At 40.8% G+C, this 23498-nt stretch overlaps 1 protein-coding gene across 1 annotated transcript; it reads left to right on the top strand.

The window, feature by feature from the left end:
- Window positions 1-1467: 1467 nt before the first annotated feature.
- Window positions 1468-21927, top strand: LOC131274593 (uncharacterized). Its single transcript, XM_071209835.1, has 16 exons — window positions 1468-1573; window positions 2519-2589; window positions 3061-3085; window positions 4435-4587; window positions 7578-7648; window positions 8092-8116; window positions 9701-9771; window positions 10699-10723; window positions 12430-12500; window positions 13266-13290; window positions 14954-15024; window positions 15439-15463; window positions 17744-19193; window positions 19589-19698; window positions 19787-19881; window positions 21710-21927. Exons 1-13 carry the CDS (start codon window positions 1546-1548, stop codon window positions 17812-17814), a joined length of 732 nt encoding a protein of 243 aa, XP_071065936.1. The 5' UTR covers window positions 1468-1545; the 3' UTR covers window positions 17815-19193; window positions 19589-19698; window positions 19787-19881; window positions 21710-21927.
- Window positions 21928-23498: the final 1571 nt, after the last annotated feature.

Raw genomic sequence — 23498 nt, forward strand, 5'->3', positions numbered from 1 at the left:
GGTAAGCAACAGGACACAGCTACTCCTTAGAATGCAGAAGACAACACGTGAGATTAGGGAAGATACAAAGTCAGACCCAGGATGGACTGCCCACTGCCAGGATTGAAGGCAGGATCAACAGCTCTGTGAGTCAACTTCCTCATCTCTGAAAAAGGAGAGAATGCACTGTCATCCTCATGGGGAATTTGTGAGGATGGACAGTGATGTTCACATAAGGTGCTTGGAAAGTGCCTGTCATGTTATTACCATTTAGTAAATGTTAGTTGGTGGCTTACTTGTAAATAGCCTCCAGTGACTGTAAAAGCATGAGACAGATGTGAAGAAACTGGAAGGCTGCAGGAAGACGCTTCATTCTGGGCAAGGAAATGTTAAAAGTGGGAACTGAAGGAAGAGAGAGTTGTTACCATCTGTGGAGCTGCTTCTCTGTGCTCATCACTGCGTGAAAAGGTAGAACAACAGAGCCACGGTTTCTGGCCTCACAGGGCTTCAAACCTACAGGGAGGGTGAACACTACACAAACTATGCAAATTTGTTAAAATATACAAGTGTGTACATTGCTTGGAAAGAGAAGTGCCAGAAGCTCCAGGGCCTATACATCAAGTATCTTGGTGCTTGGCGGGAATACTTCCTTCAAAGAAGTCATATAGGGTAGAATTCACTTTGAAAATTCCCATAATTGTCCTCTGAGGATTCCTAGATGTCTGCTTTTGTCACACAGCTCATAGTGGAGGAGGCAGCTGTCAACCCCATGTTTACGTAAGCCACGGTCCTACATCATAGGCAACATCTCCTGCATCATATATTTTGACGTTGCATCATGCTACTGAGTATTTGTTAAACTGGTTCATATCTATGGTGGTTTGAAAACATGTTTACAATTTTTCTTTTACTTATTTGTCCCAAGACTGCCCTGCTGCCCAGAAGCCCTGGACACATTGGGTGGACTCATGTAGGTGCTCCAGGTAAAGCCAGCTTCAACCCACAGACATCGGAATGAAGTCAACCCAGATGATTCAAATCCCAGCTGAAGAAAGACCCTTAGACAGGGAGCTCTCACTGCTGAGGCTCCAGACATCAGAGAGCAGAGATGGCCATCCCCACTGTTCCCTCCTGAATTCCTACTCCCAAGAAACATGAGCAAACTAATATTGTTGTTTTCTGTCACTATTTATTAAAGCAGGAGGTCAGTTTTGCTCTTCTTCCCCTTGAAACCTCACTGTTGACGATAATGGGGGATAGGTATTTTCCCTCATACACCTTACTTTCAAAAAAAGATAATGGATGGGTCTAGAAGTCAGTTTCAAAATAAAACATGTACTCTGAAATAACACACTTGTCCATGTAAAAATGCAGAAGTCTAGAGAGTAGCAGTTGGACATTGAAATATGGAGAACACCCGCACTCTGAAAATTCTGAGGTGGCCCGTCACCATGGTTATCTCGTGATGCGCTTGCGGCTCACGGTTCTAACTGTCACTCTGTGCAGAGACATTCAAAGTTGTTAGAGGCAGAAAACCTCTCAGCCTCATTCCTACACTTCAGAGAGATGGGAAATCTCAATTGCTGTTCAAGAGGTATGCTCATACGGACCTGCCTAAGGAACTTCCTCCCTCCAAAAGGGCTAGTTAACTTTCCAATTTCTCCTCTTCAACTGGTCATGAGTTTTAGATGCGTTTTAGTTTTCTGTTACTCCTCATTTTATATTTTTGATTCTCTATTAAGATGGTTGACTTAAAAAGAGTCTCTATTTAGAAAAATTTATATCTCATATGATGTCCTTCAGCCTTCACTCTTGTCCCTTCTAGGTACTCAATGAGAGAATATACTAGAATGCTTATTTTGATGCTGTTTTTACTCATTAAGCATATAGTAAATTATTTCAGAAATTTAGACTGAATCTGGAATGGTGTAGATAGAACGGGAGGCATTTCACACAATGAAAGGTAGTGGATTTGTTTTTAACATTCATTTCCACTGGGAATTATCCTGTATATAATTTATCAGTATAATTGGGGCCTGTTGATTCCATTCATATAAGCAGTTTTCCAAAACAAATGGTAAGAATTTCCTTTTCTCAGTGTCAATTTAGGGCCCCAAACATACATTTACTTTTATTCTTGATAGTTATCCAAACATTCCCATTTTACAGAGATAAGTATTTCTACTTTTACTGAAACCACTGCCATTCCTAAAGGTAACCATGGGGAAAATAGAGTAGCTTTCTCTCAATTAATCAAAGAACCTGCCGTTCTACACACAGCAATAGACAGAAAAACAAGTCAGTGACCTGACAGAGACTACTAGATAGCCAACGATTTAGACAGCTAAACACACAGAAAAATAGGTATGGTATACAGATGAGAAAAAAGCAAAATGTGTGAACTCGATGGTCCAGCAGCTGCTCAATTCATACTTACCAAACAACATGATAGTCTACCCTTTGTCCTCCAAGTATAGTGGCCCGAGTAATTCCTGTGCAGGACCACCAATGTACTGAAAGGTGCTCTGTGTCCTCCCAGTTCTCCCAGAGGACCCGGTGGAGGAGCAACCTAATGCCAGGGTAGAAGAGGAGAACCCACCCAACGCCAAGGTAAGGTCACCTTTCTTGGATTGAACTAGTTACGTTGTTTTCTTGGTTTTTCTCTTTTCAGACAAGTTAAAATTTGAAAACATCATGTAGATCATATAATTTAGGACCCACCCTCTTGTGTGTGTATTGTGTGTGTGTGTGTGTACATGTTGTGACTGACTCTCTTGCTGACATGTGATTCCATGGGCATTCAATGTTAGTAGCATCAGATTGGAACATATATTGTAGAAGGCTTTTTCATTAGTGGAAATTTTTCCCCTTTGGATTAAGAACTTTGTAACTGTGAACCCAAATGGACTTGAAAGAGAAACTCTCAAGGCCTCTTCTACAGGTTTTTAGGTTCTTTTGTGTTCTTTCACATGACCACTGTTTCCCATCTGGTTTTCTAGCGCAACAAAGAAAGCAAAAATTCTTTGCAAATGACACACAGCATGATATGAACCTCACAGTGTTTGTTTTGCTTCTTTGCAGCGGACCTCAATTCCAAGAGGAAAAGGTGTGTATTCTGGTTTCCCTCTCTGGCTCAGGAAAGAAATCTAGATGACTGCGATGCAGCTTCCCTGTTGGCTTTAGTGTGGAGAGTTCAATGATTCTGCATCCCGTGTGAGAGTGAGGATTGAGGGTGTGGTGAGAAAAACTGGTTTTCAGGGAAAGATCTTTCATCCTGTTCCTATGGTTCACGGAATCAACTGGGTTCCCTTTGGGTGGTTTGGCTTACCATAAACGGAGTTGTGGGTTTTCAGTGGCTAAGTCTATGTGGTGTGATTGTGCATGTTCATGTGTGTGTGTACTTGTATGTATCTTAGATAAAGTTCCTATTTATGCACTAGTGCCACCGTCAACTATGTCAAGAAAATAATCCCATAATACTGCAGATTTTACATACAGGAGCTACTTAGTCCTCATCACAGCCATATGTAGTGGGTTTGTTTATTATACACACAACTCAGATGGAGAATCCCAGACTAGAGAGAAAATGTTCCCAATCTCATGTGCTTCTATATGGCAGAGTCTAAATATGTACCCCATCAAGTAATCTCATGTTGATACTCTGAACCTACACTTAAAACTGAGAAATGGGAAAATCAGACACTATACAAGGGAGGTCTAGTATCTGTGCATATTTCTGAAATTACTCAGTCCTACAGAGTTTCCAAATACTTCCCATCTTTATAAGGTAAGCTAGGGAAGTGGACATGGCTCAGCTGATAGAGTGTCCTTCTACCATATGAAGGGTTCAGGGTTCGATCCCCAGGGCCTCCTAACTCATGTGGTGAGCTGGCCCATGTGCAGTACTGATGCCTCACACAAGGAGTGTGGTGCCACACAGGGGCGTCCCTGCATAGGAGTCCCCCATGTCCAAGGAGTGTGCCCCATAAAGGAGAGCCACCCTGCGTGAAAAAAGCGCAGCCCACCCAGGAGTGGCACCGCACACGTGGAGAGCTGACGCAGCAAGATGACGCAACAAAAGAGACACAGTTTCCCAGTGCCGTAGGATAATGCAAGCAGGCACTGAAGAACACACAGCCAATGGACACAGAGAGCAGACAACGGGGGGAAGGAGAGAGGAATAAATAAAATAAATCTAAAAATAAAATAAGGTATGCTAAGTAGTCACACCATCTATTGCACATTTCAAATTCCTTCACATCTGTATCTTGGATGTTTTAAGTGAACACAAAACTACAAGATTTTTTTGAAACCCCACTTGGATTCACATGGGTCCACTAGGTAACTTAGGAATAAGGGGATCAAAAGTTTCAACGATAGATAAATTAATATTTTCCTACCTCTGTCTGTCAGTAAGTCATCACCAGCTCTCTTGATTATGAATGATTTTCCCAGGTTTTTGCCTCAAGGGTAAAAAAAGAAAAATTGCTTCTCAATCCGACATATGTACTCTTCACCACACTCAGACAGACAGTAGCATGGAAATCAGTATCAGGCTAGAGAAGAGGCGTCACGGAAAGATACTGCGGACCTCCTACTGTTCGGAAGGTAATGTGGCAATGCAATCATTATGTTGATTCAAGAATAACAATTGCAGCTTATTCAGTGTCCTATATTTAGGAAAAACCTCATAAAATGCCTAAGCCATATTCTTTTTTTTTAATTGTGAAAATTCTAATTTACTAATTGAATTAGTGACACAAGCACAGAATGAAAGATGCCTGTACATCTCAATATTGGCTGACATCTAATAGACTGTGTTTTAACCTAAAGTTTAGCCATTAGTTTATTTTTGAACATTAGGTGAAATGCATCTCTTCTGAAATAATTAGGAAAAATTTTGAAAAAATCAACACTTTATTTTTTAGAGCAGAGATTGATTCACAGAAAACTGAACACCTACTAGTAAAGTTCCCACATCTTCCCCTACCATCTTTCCCTGTCCTCCCCAGCACAGTTTGCACTGTTATGAAATACCACAATCGCTGGCTTGTTTGCACAATTAAAGGGCCAGTACTGATAAATCCTTATGAAGGTTCACTCTCTGTTGAAGAGCTGTGCGAGTTTTGACCAATGGATATTGTCATGTACTGTAGAAAACAGTGGGGCAATCTCCCAAAAAGTGAAACAGAATTGCCATATGACCAGCAATCTAATGAATCTGTATACATGTATATTAATATATACACATTGAAATATATATTTTGGAAAGATACTTGCATACCAATATTCATTGCAGCATTATTCATAATAGCCAATAACACAATACCCAAGTGTCCATCAACACATGAATGGGTAAAAAAAGAAAAAGTGAGGGAAGCGGATTTGGCTCAACAGGTAGAAGGTCTGCCTGCCGTATGGGAGGTCCAGGGTTCAAATACAGGGCCTCCTGACCCATGTGGTGAGCTGGCCCACATGCAGCACGATGTATGCAAGGAGTTCCATGCTGCAGGGTGTCCCCTGCGTAGGGGTGCCCCATGCGCAAGGTGTGCTCCCAGCAATGAGAGCTGCCCTGCATGAAAAAAGCTCAACCTGCCCAGGTGTGGTGCCGCACACACAGAGGGCTGACGCAGCAAGATGATGCAACAAAAAGAGAGAAATTAATAAAAAATAAATCTATTAAAAAAATGAAAAGGTGATTGTAGCAGTTTGATATAATTGATGAACTGCAAAAAGAAATACTGGATGATGCTTGTAATCTCATCTGCACGTGGGCATGCCTGAGCTTTGATTAGGGTGTTGAGTCCCCACCCCTTGGTGGGTAGGGACTCACACATAAAAGGCATGGTGAACAGCAGAGTTGAGGGTTTTCTGATATTGGAGTTTTGATGTTGGAGTTTGATGCTGAAGTCTTAAGCTGGAGCCCTGGGAAGTCAGCACACAGAGGAAAGAGGAGTCAGCACCAGGAAGGAAGGAACATTGAACCCCAAGGAAACCAAGCCCCAGGAACATAGGAACCCAGGAAGCCTGAACCCTGGCAGATGTCGGCAGCCATCTTGCTCCAAATAGACTTTAGTGAGGGAAGTAACTTATGCTTTCTGGCTTGGTATCTGTAAGCTCCTACCCCAAGAAAATAGCCTTAATAAAAACCAACCAATTTCTGGTATTTTCCATCAGCACCCCTTTGGCTGACTAATAGAATGATATATCCATATCATTGAATTCAGCCATAGAAAGTAAGGAAGTTTTGAGACATCCTCTTACACAGATGACATCAACGGGATTATACTGAGTGTAATTTTATGACACAAAGGACAAACAGTGTATGATTCTTCATAGGTGAAACATGTAGAAAAAGAAAATTCTTAGAGGAAGAAAGGAGATCAGGGATTATTAGTAGGGACTAGAGGAAAAGGGCAATGGGATTAAAAGAAATGGAGGGTCCACAGGATGGAGGAATAAAATAGGGATTAGAGTGGACTTACTGATATTCTACTGTAGAACTGTTGTGACTAGTAATGGAAGAAATTGTAGCAGTGATGTGGAGAAAGTGGCCACAGTAGTTGCTGAGGGCAGGGAGAAGGAAGAAGAAATGTGATGTGGGGGCATTTTCAGGACTTTGAATTGTCCTAAATGATATTGCAAGGACAGATGCTGGGCATTATATATGCTGCCATAACCCACTGAATGTTCTTGGGGAGAGCGTGAACTACAATGTAAACTATTATCCATGTAGTGCAGCGGTGCTCCAAAATGGATTCACCAAATGCAATGAATGTGCCACAAGGATGAAAGAGGATGTTGATGTGGGAGGAGTGGGGTGGGGAGTGTGTGGGATATATGGAACTTCTTATATTTTTTAATGTAACATTTTTTGTGACTTATATATCTTCAAAAAGAATACAATTTTAAAAAATGATGGGTGTAGGGGGCAGGTAATGGAGTATGTGGGAACCTCTTATGTTTTTTAATGTAACGTGTATGATCTAGTAACTTTAAAGAAAGATAATTAAAAAATAAAATAAAAAATATAAAAAAAGTTAATGGATATAGACTTTCTATTACAAGTAATGAAATTCTGGAGAATGAATGATAGTGATGTTAAAAGTTGTTTATGTAATTAATATCAATGAATTAATTGTACCAATAAAAATAGCTAAAATGGGCATTTTATTCATACAAATATCACCTTGTAATATTAGAAAAGACATGAAAACACATGGGATAGGCAAATCAGTCATGGACTTGGATGATGTCAAAGAGATACTGGAAATTTAGTTGGGCTTCAAAATGAGCAGGAGAAGGGTAGGGCCAAAGTCACTGAGTCATGGTGTATAACATAGCACCATTATTAGAGGCACTATTTCACATCAATTTAGATTGCCTTTAGCTACAAAGCCAAGGACTCTGTTTCTGATGGTCTTCCTGTTCTCATTAGTCTCTCCTTCTTGCACAAAGGAAGGCTGAATAACATCGAGTCTATACTTTCTAACCAACTAGCCCTGTACACTCCAGGCCCTTGTCCTAGTCAAGCCAAGTTCCTAGGTCAGGCATTAACAGTACCCTACTATCCTGATGACTCCTCTGTGTCCACCCAGATTCCATGGAAGACGTGATGGAGGAATATCTTAGGGACAGGGTAATTGAGGAGAATCCATACAATGCTGAGGTAAGGCCACCTGTTTTTGTCTAAGAAATGTTCTCATCTCAGTTTCTTTTTCCATTGAGTACAGATCTTACTATATGATATTATACCCTATAGACAGTAGCTGTTGTTTTGTGGAAGGAATAGCTGAAAGGGAGATTTCTACAAACAGATCCCTGACACAAGAAGGCTTTACAAATGGCAGCATCTGGTGATAAACCACATGGGATTTTTTTTTTAAATCACAGCACCGTTTTCCCTCTTTTGACTAAGACTTTTGTAATTGCCACCAAACTGCACTTGAGAGACACATCCTCCAGGAAGAGCTTGAGCCTTTCCCACAGGTGTCTGCCATGCTTATTCATTGGGTTTTTGACTTTACCACTGTTGCCCAGCAAAACCAAGACCTGAACAACACAACACAACATGGTCCTATCCTCACTGTGTTTTCTTTTTTGCCATTGTAGGTGTCCTTGAGAGCAAATGAAAATGGTAGGTATTGTGGGTTCCTCCAACTATTGTGGGAAAAATTGAGATAATATAGGTGGGCTTCCTTTAGGTTGGAGACCTAACCTGATCCCAACCTCATGGGAAAATGTGGATATGGGCTTTGATGAAAGATTTTCCATGAGGGAATTCTGTCCTTCCTCTCACAGTCCCCAGTAGATGCTATGTTCTCCTTGGGTGGTACAGGTTAGGCTCTGGAGAGGCTTAAGGGCATACACATGTGAGTTTCTGTAGTGTGACTGTGTGTTTGTATATGAGCATGTGTGGGTGATTGAGTGTATTTCTCCCAGGTTAGATGAACTGCTTAAGCTCTCATGCTCAGGGGGATGGGCCTTAGTGTGAACCCACGCATGTGGCGCCAATGCTTATGCTCTGACCTACAGATCTGCAGTTACCACTCACTCATTGTACCATTAGAAACCATGCAAGGGAGTTCCACCATCTTGCCAGTGCCTAGAATTAACTGACACTATGGAAAGACCAAACAGTCCATCTTTAAAAGATGACCTCCATGATCACACGGATTATGGAAGCAACATGTGTAGTTAACCTCAGACTCTGGCTAGGTATTTATGTACAAAGCTAAAAAAAGGCTCATATGCTTCTGTTTAGATCAACATTCTGAGAGTTGTGAGGCATCAAATAGGATGACCGGGTCAACCCCCACATTGAGGTCGCAGCTCACCAGCTCATCCAAAACAGACAGGCATTGGGAAGAAAACTTAGTGCATTTGATTACATCATACCATGGACCCTCTAGCTGCTCAAATCCTATGAGTCACAGAGTAGGGTCTTTAACAAATTCGTACCACGATTACACTTGGCTCTTAACCTGATGTCCAAAACCTTTGTTGAAATGCTTCTAGAGAGCAACGTAGAGGGAGTCAGCATTGAACCTTTGTGTCCCTGTATAATGAATGTCCCACTGATAACGGCCATTGATGGAGAGCCAATAATTCAGTGAATACACACACTTGGTGGAGAAAAGGAAGACTGCATGGAAGACTATATTACTATTTAGTGATCATTTTTAAATGGGAAGATATCAGTATTTTGAAATCTATAATTTATTCTGTTTACCACAAACATGAGTGAAGAAAAGTTATAGAATGGTTTGCCTAGGATTGAATCTATTCCACCAAAAAGGTTGCTTCTAATCAAGAGGAAACTACTGCCGTATATATGGTAAATGCAGGGTCAGTTTATGAAGATCTGTGTAGGTTGAAATCATTGCAGATGTCAAGAAGACACTGGCAATTGCAATGAGATACGTAACAATCAGGAGGCGTAGTGGGACTCTGTCATTGAATAATGATTTATTTTAGTATAATCTGTAGAGTTACTAACCTGGTTGCTTTCATTTTCCATTAACTACAAAGCTAAGGTTCTTGTTTCATTCCTCCTACACACTTTGCCATCCTTCAGTCATCATGGAATATGGCCCCACAGGTGCTCAGACCAAGTTTGTTAAACTCCAAATACATTCTAGTGCCTTGTCCAAGGCTAGAATTTTCCAAGTCATTGACGATAAACACACTGTGTGATGAGAGTTACTCTGTGTCTGCCTAGTGCTCCAGGAGCATCTGATAGAGGTGCTTCCACGCGACCAAGAGGATGACGAAGTCCCACACAAAGCCAAGGTAAGGTTGCTATGCTTTGCCTAAGGTTGCAAGGTTCTTTTTATTTCTTTTTTATTTCTTTATTTAAATTTTCTTAAATATTTCTTTTTAATTTTTTTCTCTCCCCTTTCCTGCCACCCCCAGTTGTCTGCTCTCTGTGTCCATTCGCTGTGTGTTCTTCTGTGTCCAGTTGTATTCTTGTCAGTGGCAGCCAGAATCTGTCTTGTTTTGTTGCATCATCTTGCTGTGTCAGCTCTCCGTGTGTGTGGTGCCATTCCTGGGCAGGCTGAGCTTTTTTCCCTCTGGGTGGCTCTCCCTATAGGGCACACTCCTTGCTCGTGGGGCTCCCCTACACGGGGGACACCCCTGTGTGGCACGGCACTCCTTGCATGCATCAGCACTGCGCTTGGGCCAGCTCATCGCATGGTTCAGTAGGCCCTGGGTTTGAACGTTGGACCTCCCACATGGTAGGTGGATGCCCTATCTGTTGGGCCAAATCTGCTTCCCAGCAAGGTTCTTTTTTGGTTTCTTTCTTTACATTGAATTTCAGGTAAAGTTGTCTAGTCATGTACATTATAGATGATGTATACATGTTCATTTCGGGCAGAAAGTATCTAGTGGAATCTTCTTTTCTACTGATCCATGACTCAAGAGAGCATCCACAAATGGCAGCAGCTGGTTAAAATGTATATGGTAGGCCAACTTTTGCTCACTTGCAAAGTTTTCTCCTTAGTTTAAAAAATTATAATTACAAACCAAAAAGGACTTGAGAGGTACATGTCAAGCGAAGGCTTATGCCTTTCCAGATGTGTCTCCAACACTTACCCATGGGGTTTTGTTTTCACCACTGTTTCCCATCTGCTTTTCTAATGGTATCATGCAAGTGAAAGTTGTCTTTAAACAGGATACAGCATGATCCCTTTCTCAACAGGTTTTCTCTAATTGCAGGGTGCTGTTGGAGCAAGGGAGAAGGGTATGTATCAAGAATTAGTGACTTGTGTGAAAATCTGGATAAGACAACCAGGATATTAATGGTACGGTTCTCTGGATCATCATGGTTCCAGTTTCTGATGGGAATGAGGAATTAGAGTAGAGGTAAAGAAAGTGATTTTCCAGGGGAAGGTTTAGGGCATGTTGTACAGTCCTGAAAGCACCTGTGTTCCCTTTACGTGGCAGGGATTTGTGTAAATAGCTGAGAGGCAGTGACTATGGGTGAGTCCATGTTGCATCTGTGATTGTGTGAGTGTCGGAGGTTAGCATGTGTTACCCTAAAAGGTCAGTTCAACCTACACAGGACTACTGCTATTGAACTTTTCTCAAAATCTGTCCCATCACCATACATGATGCATATCATCTCCAGAATCATTTCTGGGATTATGTTTACTCTCCCCATTCCTTATATGAAAATACTGAGGTGCTCAGATGAATGACCTAAGACCTCAAAGTCTTAAGTGGTAGGGTCAAAATATCAGCACAGGTTGTGGCCTCTGGGCTGATACTCTGAACTGCTGAATTGCACTTTTCTCACAACCATGGGTCATTAATGACCATGCAAGAAATTTCAACAATCTGTGTATATACATGAGCCCATGCCAAGTGGGTTCTAACTACTACTCTTCTGTATTTGGCAACCCCCAGGGTCACATACCAAATATTAGAATTAGGTGCACTTTACCAGACATCTAGACAGTTGCCAGGGCACAGAGCACATTGAATACTCCAGGAGTTTCTGGCAAGTTCACAGGTACTGATGTCTGTAGGCTCAGCTTGTCCACTTCTGTCAGTGCCGGGTCATTGCTCAGTGATGGTCAAGCAGAACATAATTCCAGAGATGTTTTCACCGTTTGGATGGCTTTTCCATTTCAAGGTCTACAAATGATCAAATTGGCGAGCAACATACTGTAAGGATGGTAACCAATAGGAACTCAAAGTCACACTTTCTCATTATTTTGTCGTTCATCACTATAGTTGCAACAATCTTTCAGAGCTGGCGTAGGATCTCCATGCTCAACCTGTGCTTCTCTCCTCATGAACTGTCCCATGGTGGGCTGCTTAGTGTGAGAATGGAGAGTCACAGCACACAATACTTATATAGTAATGAAATTATTACATAGCAATGAAAATGAAGACTGGAAGGAAAACCCCATATGCACACCTTGGTGATTTTTAAATTGTAGGGTATCAGTAAAACTCTAAAATTCTATGACAATTATTTTGCCTAGAACAAAGCCCAGCCCATCAAAAAAAATTTGGCATAATAAAGAGCAAAATATTACGGAATGGAAGAGAATTGTACTAGCAGCACTTTGGATCCCTGAATTTGAAATGGTCTTAGAAATTTCAATAGGATACTGACAATTAGCTTAGCTTTAAAACAGGGAGGAGCAGGAATGGGACCTGTCAATTGATCATAGTATCTATTTTCATATCATTTGTACCCAATATTTCATTGCTTTATGCTGCTCTAAGGTACATAACCAAAAACTCTTATTTCTCATTTGTGCCCTGCTCCTCTTCTGCACCATCTTTTGATGCTATGGAGAATGATCCAGCAAAGGACCATTTCATGCTTATTATCCATTTCCCTCTTATTCTATTGTCTATTCCCAAACATGTGAGCTCCCTGAATAATATATAAGCAACACCCCAATATGCTTACAGTTACTTGTGTTCTCCTAGCAAACCCTGAGGCCCTGTTGGAAGAGACTCCTAGAGACAGGACAGATGAGGAGATACCATCTAATTCCAAAGTAAGATAGCTTTTTGTTAGCTAAGAGAAAACTATTGATATTTTAAGTTTCTTATTTTTTAGATTGAGTTCAGATATAAAAATCTAACCGTTTAGGGGAGCGGATGTGGTTCAAACGGTTGAGTACTTGCTTCCCATATGGAAGGTCCTGGGTTCAGTCTCTAGTGCCTCCTATTAATAAAAATATAAGAAAAACAACAATAACAGCAAGAATCAAACAATCGAGGCGCTGATCTCAGGGGAGCTAACGTGGCTCACTGGTTGAGTGCTGGCATCACACATACAAAGTCGTGCATTTAATTCCCAGCCTCCATTCCCAAAAATACAAAAAAAATCTGACCATTTAATTACAGATGATTCTTTTGTTGACAGAGTGTTCATTGGGAGCCGATTATTAACTGATCCTCCATAAAAGATGGCAGTAGTGCAGTCAATTGTGTGCTATGGGGCCTTTTCCTCAGCATCAATTTTTCCACTAAGATTAAGAATTGTTTGTTACCCAACCTAAATTCCCACCTTAAATACTCTTTATTTTTATTTTTATTTTTTTATTTTTTATTTTTTCCTTAAATACTCTTGAGAGATGATACATCACCCAGGGAAAGCTAGCACATTTGAAAAGGTACCTGTTACAATTATTACGGGGCCTCAGACTTGACCCTTTTTCCCCATCTGCTTTCCTAAATTCACCAAGAGAACAAAAGACCTGTGTAACTTTACTCTGCATGGTCCAATCCTCACAGTGTTTTTTCCCCTCTAATTGCAGGTGACCTCAGGAGCAAGCAAAAACAGTAAGTTTTTGGATCTCACTTGTTTATTGAGAAAAATCTAGATGATTACAAAACCAGGGCTTTTGGGTTGGACTGAGTCTGGACAGGCACCTTGATTCCTGCTTCCAGGTAGGAATTAGGGATAGGGATGTGATTTTGATCGAGGAAAGGAAAAATAATTGTGACCTACAGGCCATATAGTCTGCTATGTTCCCTTTAGGTGGGTTTTTTTTCATATGCCATCACAACTGCCCGCTTTACATTTATTATACGGCCAGGGGTCGACACTACTGCACTGGGGTTCTTTTTCCTATTTCTACATTTCTGATAGGGAAACTAAGGTGCAAGGAAGAATACCATAAATTTTGAACTCTGACATATACAAGATGTTTTGTGAAATCGGGCACGTGCTGACACCTGGAGTCTCTGCATCATCACTCAGCCATGGGCTCATTGCCACAGGAGGCAAATGAGACAGAACACCTGCATATTCCTGGAAGTATCTGAACTGCAGAGACCCCAATCCCTGCTCATCAGTAGTCTCATGACACAAAGGTGTTATGGGTTGCTTTTGGCACAGGCACTAGCCTTGATATACTGTCAGATGCACAGAGAGAGCCCACATTCTGTGGTCAGCTCACAGATACTAAGAGGTACAAGGCGATCCATAGCACAACATAGTTTACCTTAGCAAGTCCTCCATACCTGGCCCCACACAGGTAAGCATCAGGGAGATATGGCCTCACACAGGTAAGCATCGGGAAGTTATTTAAGGGTCTCTGATAATATCAACATGAGCCCTAGTAATGTTCAAATCCTGCTACCTCCACAAACAAGGGACAGGGTCCATAAGAACTCAAATTACCACATGGATACTGCATGGTACACACAGTCCTTCCTTCAAGTTTTATAGGTGGTTGAGAATCTTAGGTAAACCCACACCTACCCTCAGTTATGAGCCCTCGCACTGGACCTGGAGAGTGCTAACATGGACGGCCAACACATTCTATAAATACACAGGGTATAGAAAAGGAATATTGGAAGGAAAAATATCACATGATTTATATTGATTGTTTTTAAATGGAAGGATTTCAGTATCTTCAAATCTTCTATATTTGATTATTTTTATAATAAAGGATTAATGAATAAATACAATAGAAAAGTTTGAATAGAATTGAATCCAGTCCCAGAAGAAGAGATTAGAAATAAAACTGCCTTCAAACAACTATTCTGTTACCATACTCTGCAAAGAAAATAAAAGGCTGATGTATCATTAAGTGCAAAATTCTATACAACACGTAAGAATTGCAATGTCAGCTGATCCACAGAGGCTGAAATGTTCTCAGAACATACAAAGAACATAGTGGCATCTTCGTTGCACTTTATACCCTGCAGCAGGACTAAGATGACACTGTCACCAACCAAAGCATGTATTTTAGTACCATTTATAGATTGACTACTTCATGTTGCTTTGGGCAGTTTTATGTAAAAACAAAGGACTACTTCCACTTTTTTCCCCAGCTCCTCTGTTTTGCCATCCTTCTTACACTGTACAGCAGCTCTCTCAATGCTTGTTAGATCCCTCTTCCATATCCTCTAATCCCGTGTCCAAGTCAAGCAAAGTGTCATGAGCAATTCAGAAGCAATGCCCCAATGTACTGACAGTTACTCTGGGTCTTCCCAGCTCCCCCTGAAGGCCTTCTGGAGGAGCTTCCGAATACCAAGGGCGTAGAGCAGTCTCCATGTTATTCCAAGGTAAGATCAACTTTCTGCTCTTAGATACAACCATGTCATTGTTGATTTCTGTCATTATCAATTTATGGTGGATAGGAAAATCTGATCACATACATTAGAGATGATACCTACAAATTCCTTGGGGGGGCAGTGTTCAATGGGAGTCTTTCATTAGCTGATACTTACTACAAGGGGGGAATTAAAATGGCATCATATTATAAACTGTATGGTAGGAAGCCTTTCCTTTGTACCAGTATTTGGATTAAAAATTTTGTTACTGTCAACTAAAATGGACTTGAGAGGTGCATCATTCAGGAAAAACTCATGCCTCTTACGAAGGTATCTCCTCACTTGACCACTCTTTCCCATATAGTCTTTGCCTGTACTATACAATAAGTTCTGAACCTTACAGTGTTTTCTTTTCTGTAATTGCAGCTGGCACAAAGAGCACACAACAATGGTAGGTATTCTGGAAGCACACACTTGTTGAGGCAATACCTAGATGATCAGAAATGTGGGTGTTTCTTGCTGGCTTTAGTCTAGAGAGGCCGCTGATTACAGCTTCCTGGTAGGAATGAAGTTGGGATGTGTGAAGGAAATCCATATCCAAGTAAGTACTAGGGTTGTGTTTCTTGAGTAGATGGGTTCTGATTAGATGCCTTGAGTTTGTGTTCATGAGAGTGGTGTGTGTTTATACGTGTATGTATATGATGTGATTTTCAGTGTACACGTGTGTGTTTCTTAATGTGCATAAGTAAAAACGTGTGTCCATTAGTGATCTTCCCTAGATTTTTCTCCCATTCTTCAGCACAATTTCTTGAGTCAACTTCATATATAACCATAATCATCTCTTCATGGATATATATATGTGCCAATATTTTCAAATTATATATTGAATATGTGTGATATATGGTATGTCTAGTATCCGTCAGTAAACCTGGAAAATATCCTATCTCCATTCAAGAAAATGTTCACAGTTGTTTAAATGGATTAAATGTGTGTGAGAGAATACTTCTAATCAGGTCAATAAGAATTTCATTTACCACAAGCTTTCGGCAACACCTGTCAGAATGATTTCCTTGAATTTTTCCTGTTACCATTTTAGGTCTGCATACTCCCTTAAATAAACATGGAGAGTAAGAGAAGATGGTGTGTAGTTAGGATCTAAGTATTGTATATTGCCATTTCCAGGAGTTCTTGTTATATTGTGGTTATGTATTTCTTCCCATTGAAATAATTTTTCTTCATCTCCACTCTCATGAACTATTCAAAAATCTCTTTTCTTGACTGTAAGAACTATTTTTCTTTTTCATTTTCCTCTTTATGATTTTAGTTTAAAAAGTTATGACTATATCTTCATGTTCCTATACATCCATTAACTCACTATAGTCTTGAATTTAGTTGTTTGCATTAATCTTTTACATGAAATTTTACATTAAAAAAGAATAAATCTAATCAGTGAATAAACCATTACAATCACATCATAGCATTTGCATTGGTCATGATAAAAAAAATACAGCTCTATCTATCCTTTTATTTTTTAAAGATTTCTTTATTTTATTTCACTCCAACCCCCATTGTCTGCTCTCTCTGTCCATTCACTGTGTGTTCTTCTGTGTCCGCTTGCATTCATGTCAGTGGCATCAGGAATCTGTGTCTATTTTTGTTGCATCATCTTTCTGTGTCAGTTCTCCATGTGTGCAGAGCCACTCCTGGGCAGGCTGTGCTTTTTTTGTGCAGGGCGACTTTCCTTGCAGGGCACACTCCTCGTGCGTGGGGCTCCCCTAAGTGGGGCACACCCTTGCATGGCAAGGCACTCCTTGTGTGCATCAGCACTGCGCATGGGCCTGCTCACCACATGCATCAGGAGGCCCTGGGTTTGAACCCTGGACCTCCCATATGGTAGGTGGACGTTCTATCAGTTGAGCCAAATCCACTTCCCTCTATCCTTTTATAAACATAAAAGAGAGGGGAGACCTGAGAAAAGGAATGAATATTTCCATGCTCACAAAAAAGCTCTCCTGGGCATTTGCTTAGAGTCTGGCACTGGGTATGTTTTACGAACTCATCTAACAGAGTGTGTCCAGAATAGTCAGAGTTTTAGGGTGATAAGATTGAAAGTGAGGGCTGTAATGTGGCAGCTAAATGAGGGAGTAAGATGTTGAGAGGGATTCCTTTGCCTCCTCTCTCTCTCATTTGCACACTGCTTGCAGTGTCTAAATGAATTTCACTGACTCCACAGAGCTCAGGTAAGAACCGAGATCCCAGGTGAAAAAGCTAGCGTAGCCTTTGGTTGCCATATCACGTTAACTGCAGAAGAGAGGGATGGGCGTGCACTCTCTCTAGTAACTTTTTTTTTTAATTTTTAATTACCTTTTTTTAAAAAAAGATACATGGATCACAGAAAAGTTTACATTAAAAAATAGAAGAGGGTCCCATATATCTCACTCTTCCCATCCCCCATTCCTCCCACATCGACAATTTCTTCCATTAGTGTGGTACATTCAATGCATTTGATGAGTATGTTTTGGCGCACTGCTACACAACATGGATTATAGCTTATATTGTAGTTTACACTCTCTCCTAGTCCACTCAGTGGGTTATGGTATGATATACAGCGTCCTGCATCTGTCCCTGCAGTATCATTGAGGACAACTCCAAGTCCCGAAAATGCCCTAATATCACATCTCTTTTTCCCTTTTCCTGCCTAACCTTTGTGCCGATGTTTGTTTTCCTAAAGATTGGCTTGCTGATCGCAGATATGACTGGACAAGCAGTGAAGAAGATGACAATCCAGGTAGGTCACAGTAGGGAAAGTCAAGCAAGGATCCAATGGAAGAGGTTTCCTGTTTCGCTGGAGACAGAGAAGAGGGTATGAAATCAGAAAGTAAAGAAAATACTTACGGAGGTCAGCTTTGTACTTTTCATATTTAATAACATAATAGTAAGAGGTATTATGACAATGGAGATTTGATTGTGCTGCTCAATGTTTCTTGATTTGCTATTTAAGTTTATCTTCCCACAGGTGTGTTCTTTCATTCCTTTTTCATTGCCAAGGGACAAGCCTTTGGTTTTCTTTGGTTCGCATCCCATATGAATTGCTTTCAAGAGATTGTGCTTTCTGGTTTGGTATTAACATGTGATCAAGCAGTCTGGTGGGACATGATCTCTCTGAAGCACTCACCTGGACCTGGCAAAATGTTCCAGTAAATGCTAGATGTTGACTGAGATGTAGGGTCTCTTCCTGTGCAGTTAAGGTCTGTGGTACTTCATTCTTGTTTTATCCCCATTCGTGAGGTCAGTTTTAAAGGTACACTCTGGCTTTAAAGGCACATACCTTTCCAAAGTCTAGTTCAGGAACATTTCAAAGCTTGAAATCATAGAAGATTCCATTTCCTTAAGTGTCCACACTTCCTGCACAACTCCTAATGTCTTCCTTGCAGGTTAAGGGATTGTGGACAAGTTACCTTGCCTCGAATGTCACTTTCACCCTCTCTAATTGGTTGGACAATCATGGAGGGTTGTGAGGATGAAACGCTCCCACAAACCTAAGATCCAACCATGCACATGGGTATTATCTGATTTGTGGGGTTGGTTATGGCTCTCTTCCACAGGATCTGATTCAACTCCAGGACTCTGGGAGTGAATGCCCTGGTTAGAATGGATTGGTAATTGATCAATCAATTAATTGCAGAGGGAGGCAGCATACCATTGATCATTTTCCAGTGGCCCCATATAGGAGAACAATCTGATTGAGTAGGTTGACAAGGGGAACATAAGTCAGCAGTAATTAGGAGAGAGACGAGAGCCAGGGCAGTAGTGAGAGAGGGAACATGGGAAGAAAGGCAACACCATGCTCAGGAGATGGGAACCCTGTTCTCTGAGGAAAAGAAAGACATGGGCATTCCTCCATACAACTATAGTATGTGAAGACTGGAGAGCCCAGACAATACCCAGGTGGAAGGTGAAGTGATCAAGGCTCTAAGGAAAGAGTCTAGCAAGGAGGAAAGAATTGGGTCCATGGATAAGGTCACAGCATGTCACGAACAGCAAGAGCTTGACCTCTCCCTCAGCCCTAACTTTTTGCTTTCCTTTCGCAAGGTCACCCTATCACGGTTACTGCAATGGTCCATTCAGAGGCCTTCTTCACAGACTCAGAGGATTCAGATAAAGAGAATGACAATGCCCATGTAATTTATTTCTTCTTTCTGCTTATTTTGTAGGCTCTCTATTATTTGTAAACTCTTCTTTGTACCTCTTCTTTCTATGCCTCGTTTTATGATTCTCATCTTTAAGGACCTGGTCTCATACAGGAAGCTGAGGTCAGGGGAACCACAATGTTATGAAACCTTTCTACACCCTCCTGGCCTGCTTTTATAGCATTTCCCTGATTAACAAACCTACCATGCACCATGTGTCATCTCACGGAACCCTGAATGGCCCAGGAAGGGAGGCGGGCTGGATGCCTAGAGCCCATCTTATTGAAGGGACAGCTGGGAAGATGGTTCTGGGGTGGGCTCTCTCCTTCCAGATGTGTTCCTCCAAATGGGGCTGTGGACATGCAAGTGTGTTCTCTTCCCTGCAGCAGCCTGTAGTATTCGAGGAAGAGGAGTCTCTTCACATAAACTCTCTTTTCCGGGAAAACACAGAAGGCAACCAGGACGTGGATAGAGAAGATGATGAGGAAAAGGAAATGTGAGTGTGGAGTAGGTACAATGAGGAGTGGAAGCAAAACTAGTTCACATGCAATCCACGCTTCCTAACTTTCATGTTGGCATTTCAGGAAAATCAGCACTGCTGCGGAGCTCACTGGGGCGACTACTACTGAGTGTGAACGTGGAGGTGGAGACGAGGACTGTGTGCTCGAAGAGCAAGCAGGCAAGTGAAGGATGTCCTGAGACCCCTTCCCCACAATGAGACAGGAAACCCATTCCATATAAGCCTTCAATTTGCTCGGCCATGCCCTCCCTCCATAGGCTTTTTTAAAAACACTTTTTAAAATTAAAGTTAATAGATCATAAAGAATGTTACATTACAAAAACTTAAGAGATTCCCATATAACCCACTCCCCAACCACCCCCTCATCATTTTTGTAAATTGTTTTTTTTTTTTTGAAAATATATATTTCTCAAAACATGTGACATTAACACAAAGGCTCTTAATTTAGAGGAGAAGGCTCTACCTCCTTTAGTATCCAATGTCCATTCACAGTGAGTTCCTTGTGACGATCGTCCCGGATTTAACATGTCAGCCTTGCAAGAGAGAGATTTGCTCTCCCTACCCACCTAAGGTCAAGAAAGAGCCTCCCCTCTTTCTTACTGAGTGTGTTGAAGAGTGACTTGAACGTTCCCAATTCAGGTCTCCTGGGGAAAGAATGAATTAGCCTGTCTTAGTTCGCCAGGGTTGCATTTAATGAATACCAGTGACTAGATGGTTTCAACATAAGGATTGGCTGTCTCACAGTTTGGGAGGTTAGAAGTCCAAAATCAAGGGTTTGGACCATACTTTCTCTGAAGCTGGTGGAAGCTTGCCAGCAACCACAGTTCAACTCCTGCCTCCATCACCTAGCCATCTTTTTCCTGACTCCTATGACTGAATTTGTCTAAATGCCCTCTACTAATAAAGACTCCAGTCTTACTGGATTAAGAACCCCCCTGACTCAGTCACCTTCCCTGATAGGATCTCTGATGATCCATTTACACATTTCACATTCACAGGCACGGAGGTTAGCACTAGAACATGACTTGATGGGAGATCTGACTCAATCTATGACAGTGGTATTTTGGGCTCTCTTGTAAGCTGGGTAATATTTGACCTGGGTTTTTTTTTTCTTTTAAATCTCATTATGACTTAAGCCTGATAGGCAGATTTTCAAGAACTGGGGATTCTCAGCCTCTGTAGTGCCCTGCCCAGGCACCTTCCCTTAAGCTGTACTTCTTTAGAGTTTGTTCAGGTATGCAGAATTCAAACAAACACAGCACCTGAAAAACCTGCAAAGCACAGCTCACTTGCAAAGAGTAAAGTGAAGAGCATTACATGTTACTTGAATTCCTTTTATTTATTTTCTAATTTCACAATAAGAATAAAATTGTTTTATTTTTAATTTGTAAAGTTTTCATATGTGAATATATTAAAGTAAGAAAATTTATGTTTTTAATATCACAGCATAACTGTTCTTTTACCTGAAAAGCATAGGAAAGCTTTGGAGTTTTAGGCTGAAAATGGTTATTAGAGTGAAAATAGGAACCTATCTATTTTTAATGTTAAAATGTCATGACTAGACTGTGTTGAGGGTAGGGGTGGAGGGTGCAGGGTTAAAACTTCCCTCCCTGTGCCTTCAGACCTCCTTCTCCTCACCTGTCCTAGGTAAGTGGGAATCTGCCTTTCCTTCTTGCAGTCCTACAGACCACACTTTCCTCTATGTAAGTTTCTTCATTGAACACAGTCATCTGAAGTGTGTATGGCCAAGAAACCAGGTTAAATCCCTTTGAATGGACAATTATAGACACTGTGCAACAGGGATGGTACCCTGAGCAAAGAATAGCAGTCACAGTGCTGTCTGGCTTTGGCTCTTGGTGATATGTGGGGCCAAGTTTGCCTCTCTAGGGCCTGAGATGCCTTCTGGGTCCTGCAATGCTTCCCAGTAAAACCTGACCTCCATCCACCTCTGTGCCTCCCTAGTGATTCCAGATACTTTGTGTTGCAGATTCTACCACTGGCAGTGGCAAAGAACTTGAACTGGAGGCCTCGGACTGAGCACCTGTGGAGCGGGGGATCCTATGGTCTTTGGAGTTGCCACAGTGCTCATCCCCTTCTACTCCTTCCTGACAATTTAGTTTTCAGTTCCATAGCTATAGGTTGAGTTTTAAATACGTTTTGTATGTAATGTTAGATGTTATTAAATTAAACAATATCTACCCTCTACTAGTTGCTTTTGTTAATATTGATCAGTAACATAAGCATATGTATAGATAAGGATCCTAAATAAAGTTAGAGCTAATGAATCATTGTATTTGGTCTCCCTAAGTGCTTTCACCAAAGATTCTCCTTTTTCGTAGAATCCTCACTGAATGTTAGTTGAGCCAAAAACTTCAAATTTAGTACTTAACATCTGTCCTCATGTCAGTGTTTTAGAGACATTCCATTTACTGAAATCTGTTCATTCATTTGGATACAATATCACCCAAGGGTAACAGGATAACTTGGATCAAGGCCTTTTTCACTTACATTTCAGATTTGTTTGTATAAAACCATGATTCCAATTTGTTTCTCTAAATATATTTCCCTATTTTCTCATGGAACAGTGTAAATTTCTTGAAAGAACTGATGAACTTTTTTTTCTAATGTTCTTTCCATAATGCCTCCTGCTTTTGTCTAATGCATAGGATTTTACTTTCTCTTTAAACCTTAGTCATTTTACTGGAATATGCCTTGCCAGTCTATACTTTCATTGTGTAGCTTCTAAGATTTTTTCTCCCCTGAAAAAAGTACTATAATTTCTAATATTTTTTCCTTGTCTTTCCATTGGTTTTGTTGTTTATGTACTCCAATTATTAACATATTGGACCTCCTGTGCCTATGTTCACCTTTTTGTATTTTTTTACAAATTTTACATTCCTTTTAGTTATTTTAAACACTTTCCTTCTTTTCACTTTGTTTCTATTTAGGCATTATGCTTTCACTGCATTTCTTCTAGTTTAAAATACAATTATAAAATGAAGCGGGGTTTTTTCATTTTTCTTGTAATTTTTTTTAAGTTGTGTACCTTCATTTTTTTAACAAGGTATCAGAATTTGAGCACAGGATCTTATACATGGGAAGCAGGTGCTCAACTACTGAGATTCATCTGCTCCCCAATGAGGGATTTTTTAAATTGTATTTTTGGAAGATATATAGGTCACAAAAAATGTTACATTAAAAAATATGAGGTTCCCATATACCCCAGCCCCAACCACCCCACTCCTCACTAATCAACAACTTCCTTCATCATTGTAGCACATTCATTGCATTTGGTGAATACATTTTGGAGCACTGCTTCACTGCATGGATTATAGTTTACATTGTAGTTTAAACTCTCCCCCAGTATTTTCAGTGGGTTTTGGCAGGATACATAATGTCCAGCATCTGTCCCTGCATTATCATTTAGGACAACTCCAAGTCCTGAAAATGTCCCCACATCACATCTCTCCTTCCCTCTCCCTGCCCTCAGCAACTACCATGGCCACTTTCTCCATATCAATGCTACAATTTCTTCCATTACTGGTCACAATAGTTCTATTTTAGAATACGAGTAAGTCCACTCTAATTCACAGTTTACTTCTCCATGCTGTGGACTCTGGGATGGTGATGTCCACTCCACCTCTATATCAAGAGGGGTCTTAGATCCCACATTGTACCTTCATTTTTTGAGTTATTCCTATTTGATCTATGATGTCCTCTGATATACCATATTATTTTCTTACTGTTTTTTACCTTGCTTGAGAAAGCACATTTCA

The sequence above is a fragment of the Dasypus novemcinctus genome, chromosome 19 (assembly GCF_030445035.2).
Source record: "Dasypus novemcinctus isolate mDasNov1 chromosome 19, mDasNov1.1.hap2, whole genome shotgun sequence".
NCBI lineage: Eukaryota > Metazoa > Chordata > Mammalia > Cingulata > Dasypodidae > Dasypus > Dasypus novemcinctus.

What these genes read in the sequence shown, in the direction of transcription:
- LOC131274593 (XM_071209835.1), top strand. Translation starts at nt 1,546, where the DNA reads ATGGGAAATCTCAATTGCTGTTCAAGAG. An exon ending in CTTGAGAGCAAATGAAAATG is followed by an intron (nt 8,117 to 9,700) that starts GTAGGTATTGTG and finishes GTGTCTGCCTAG; the next exon opens with TGCTCCAGGAGCATCTGATA. An exon ending in TGTTGGAGCAAGGGAGAAGG is followed by an intron (nt 10,724 to 12,429) that starts GTATGTATCAAG and finishes GTGTTCTCCTAG; the next exon opens with CAAACCCTGAGGCCCTGTTG.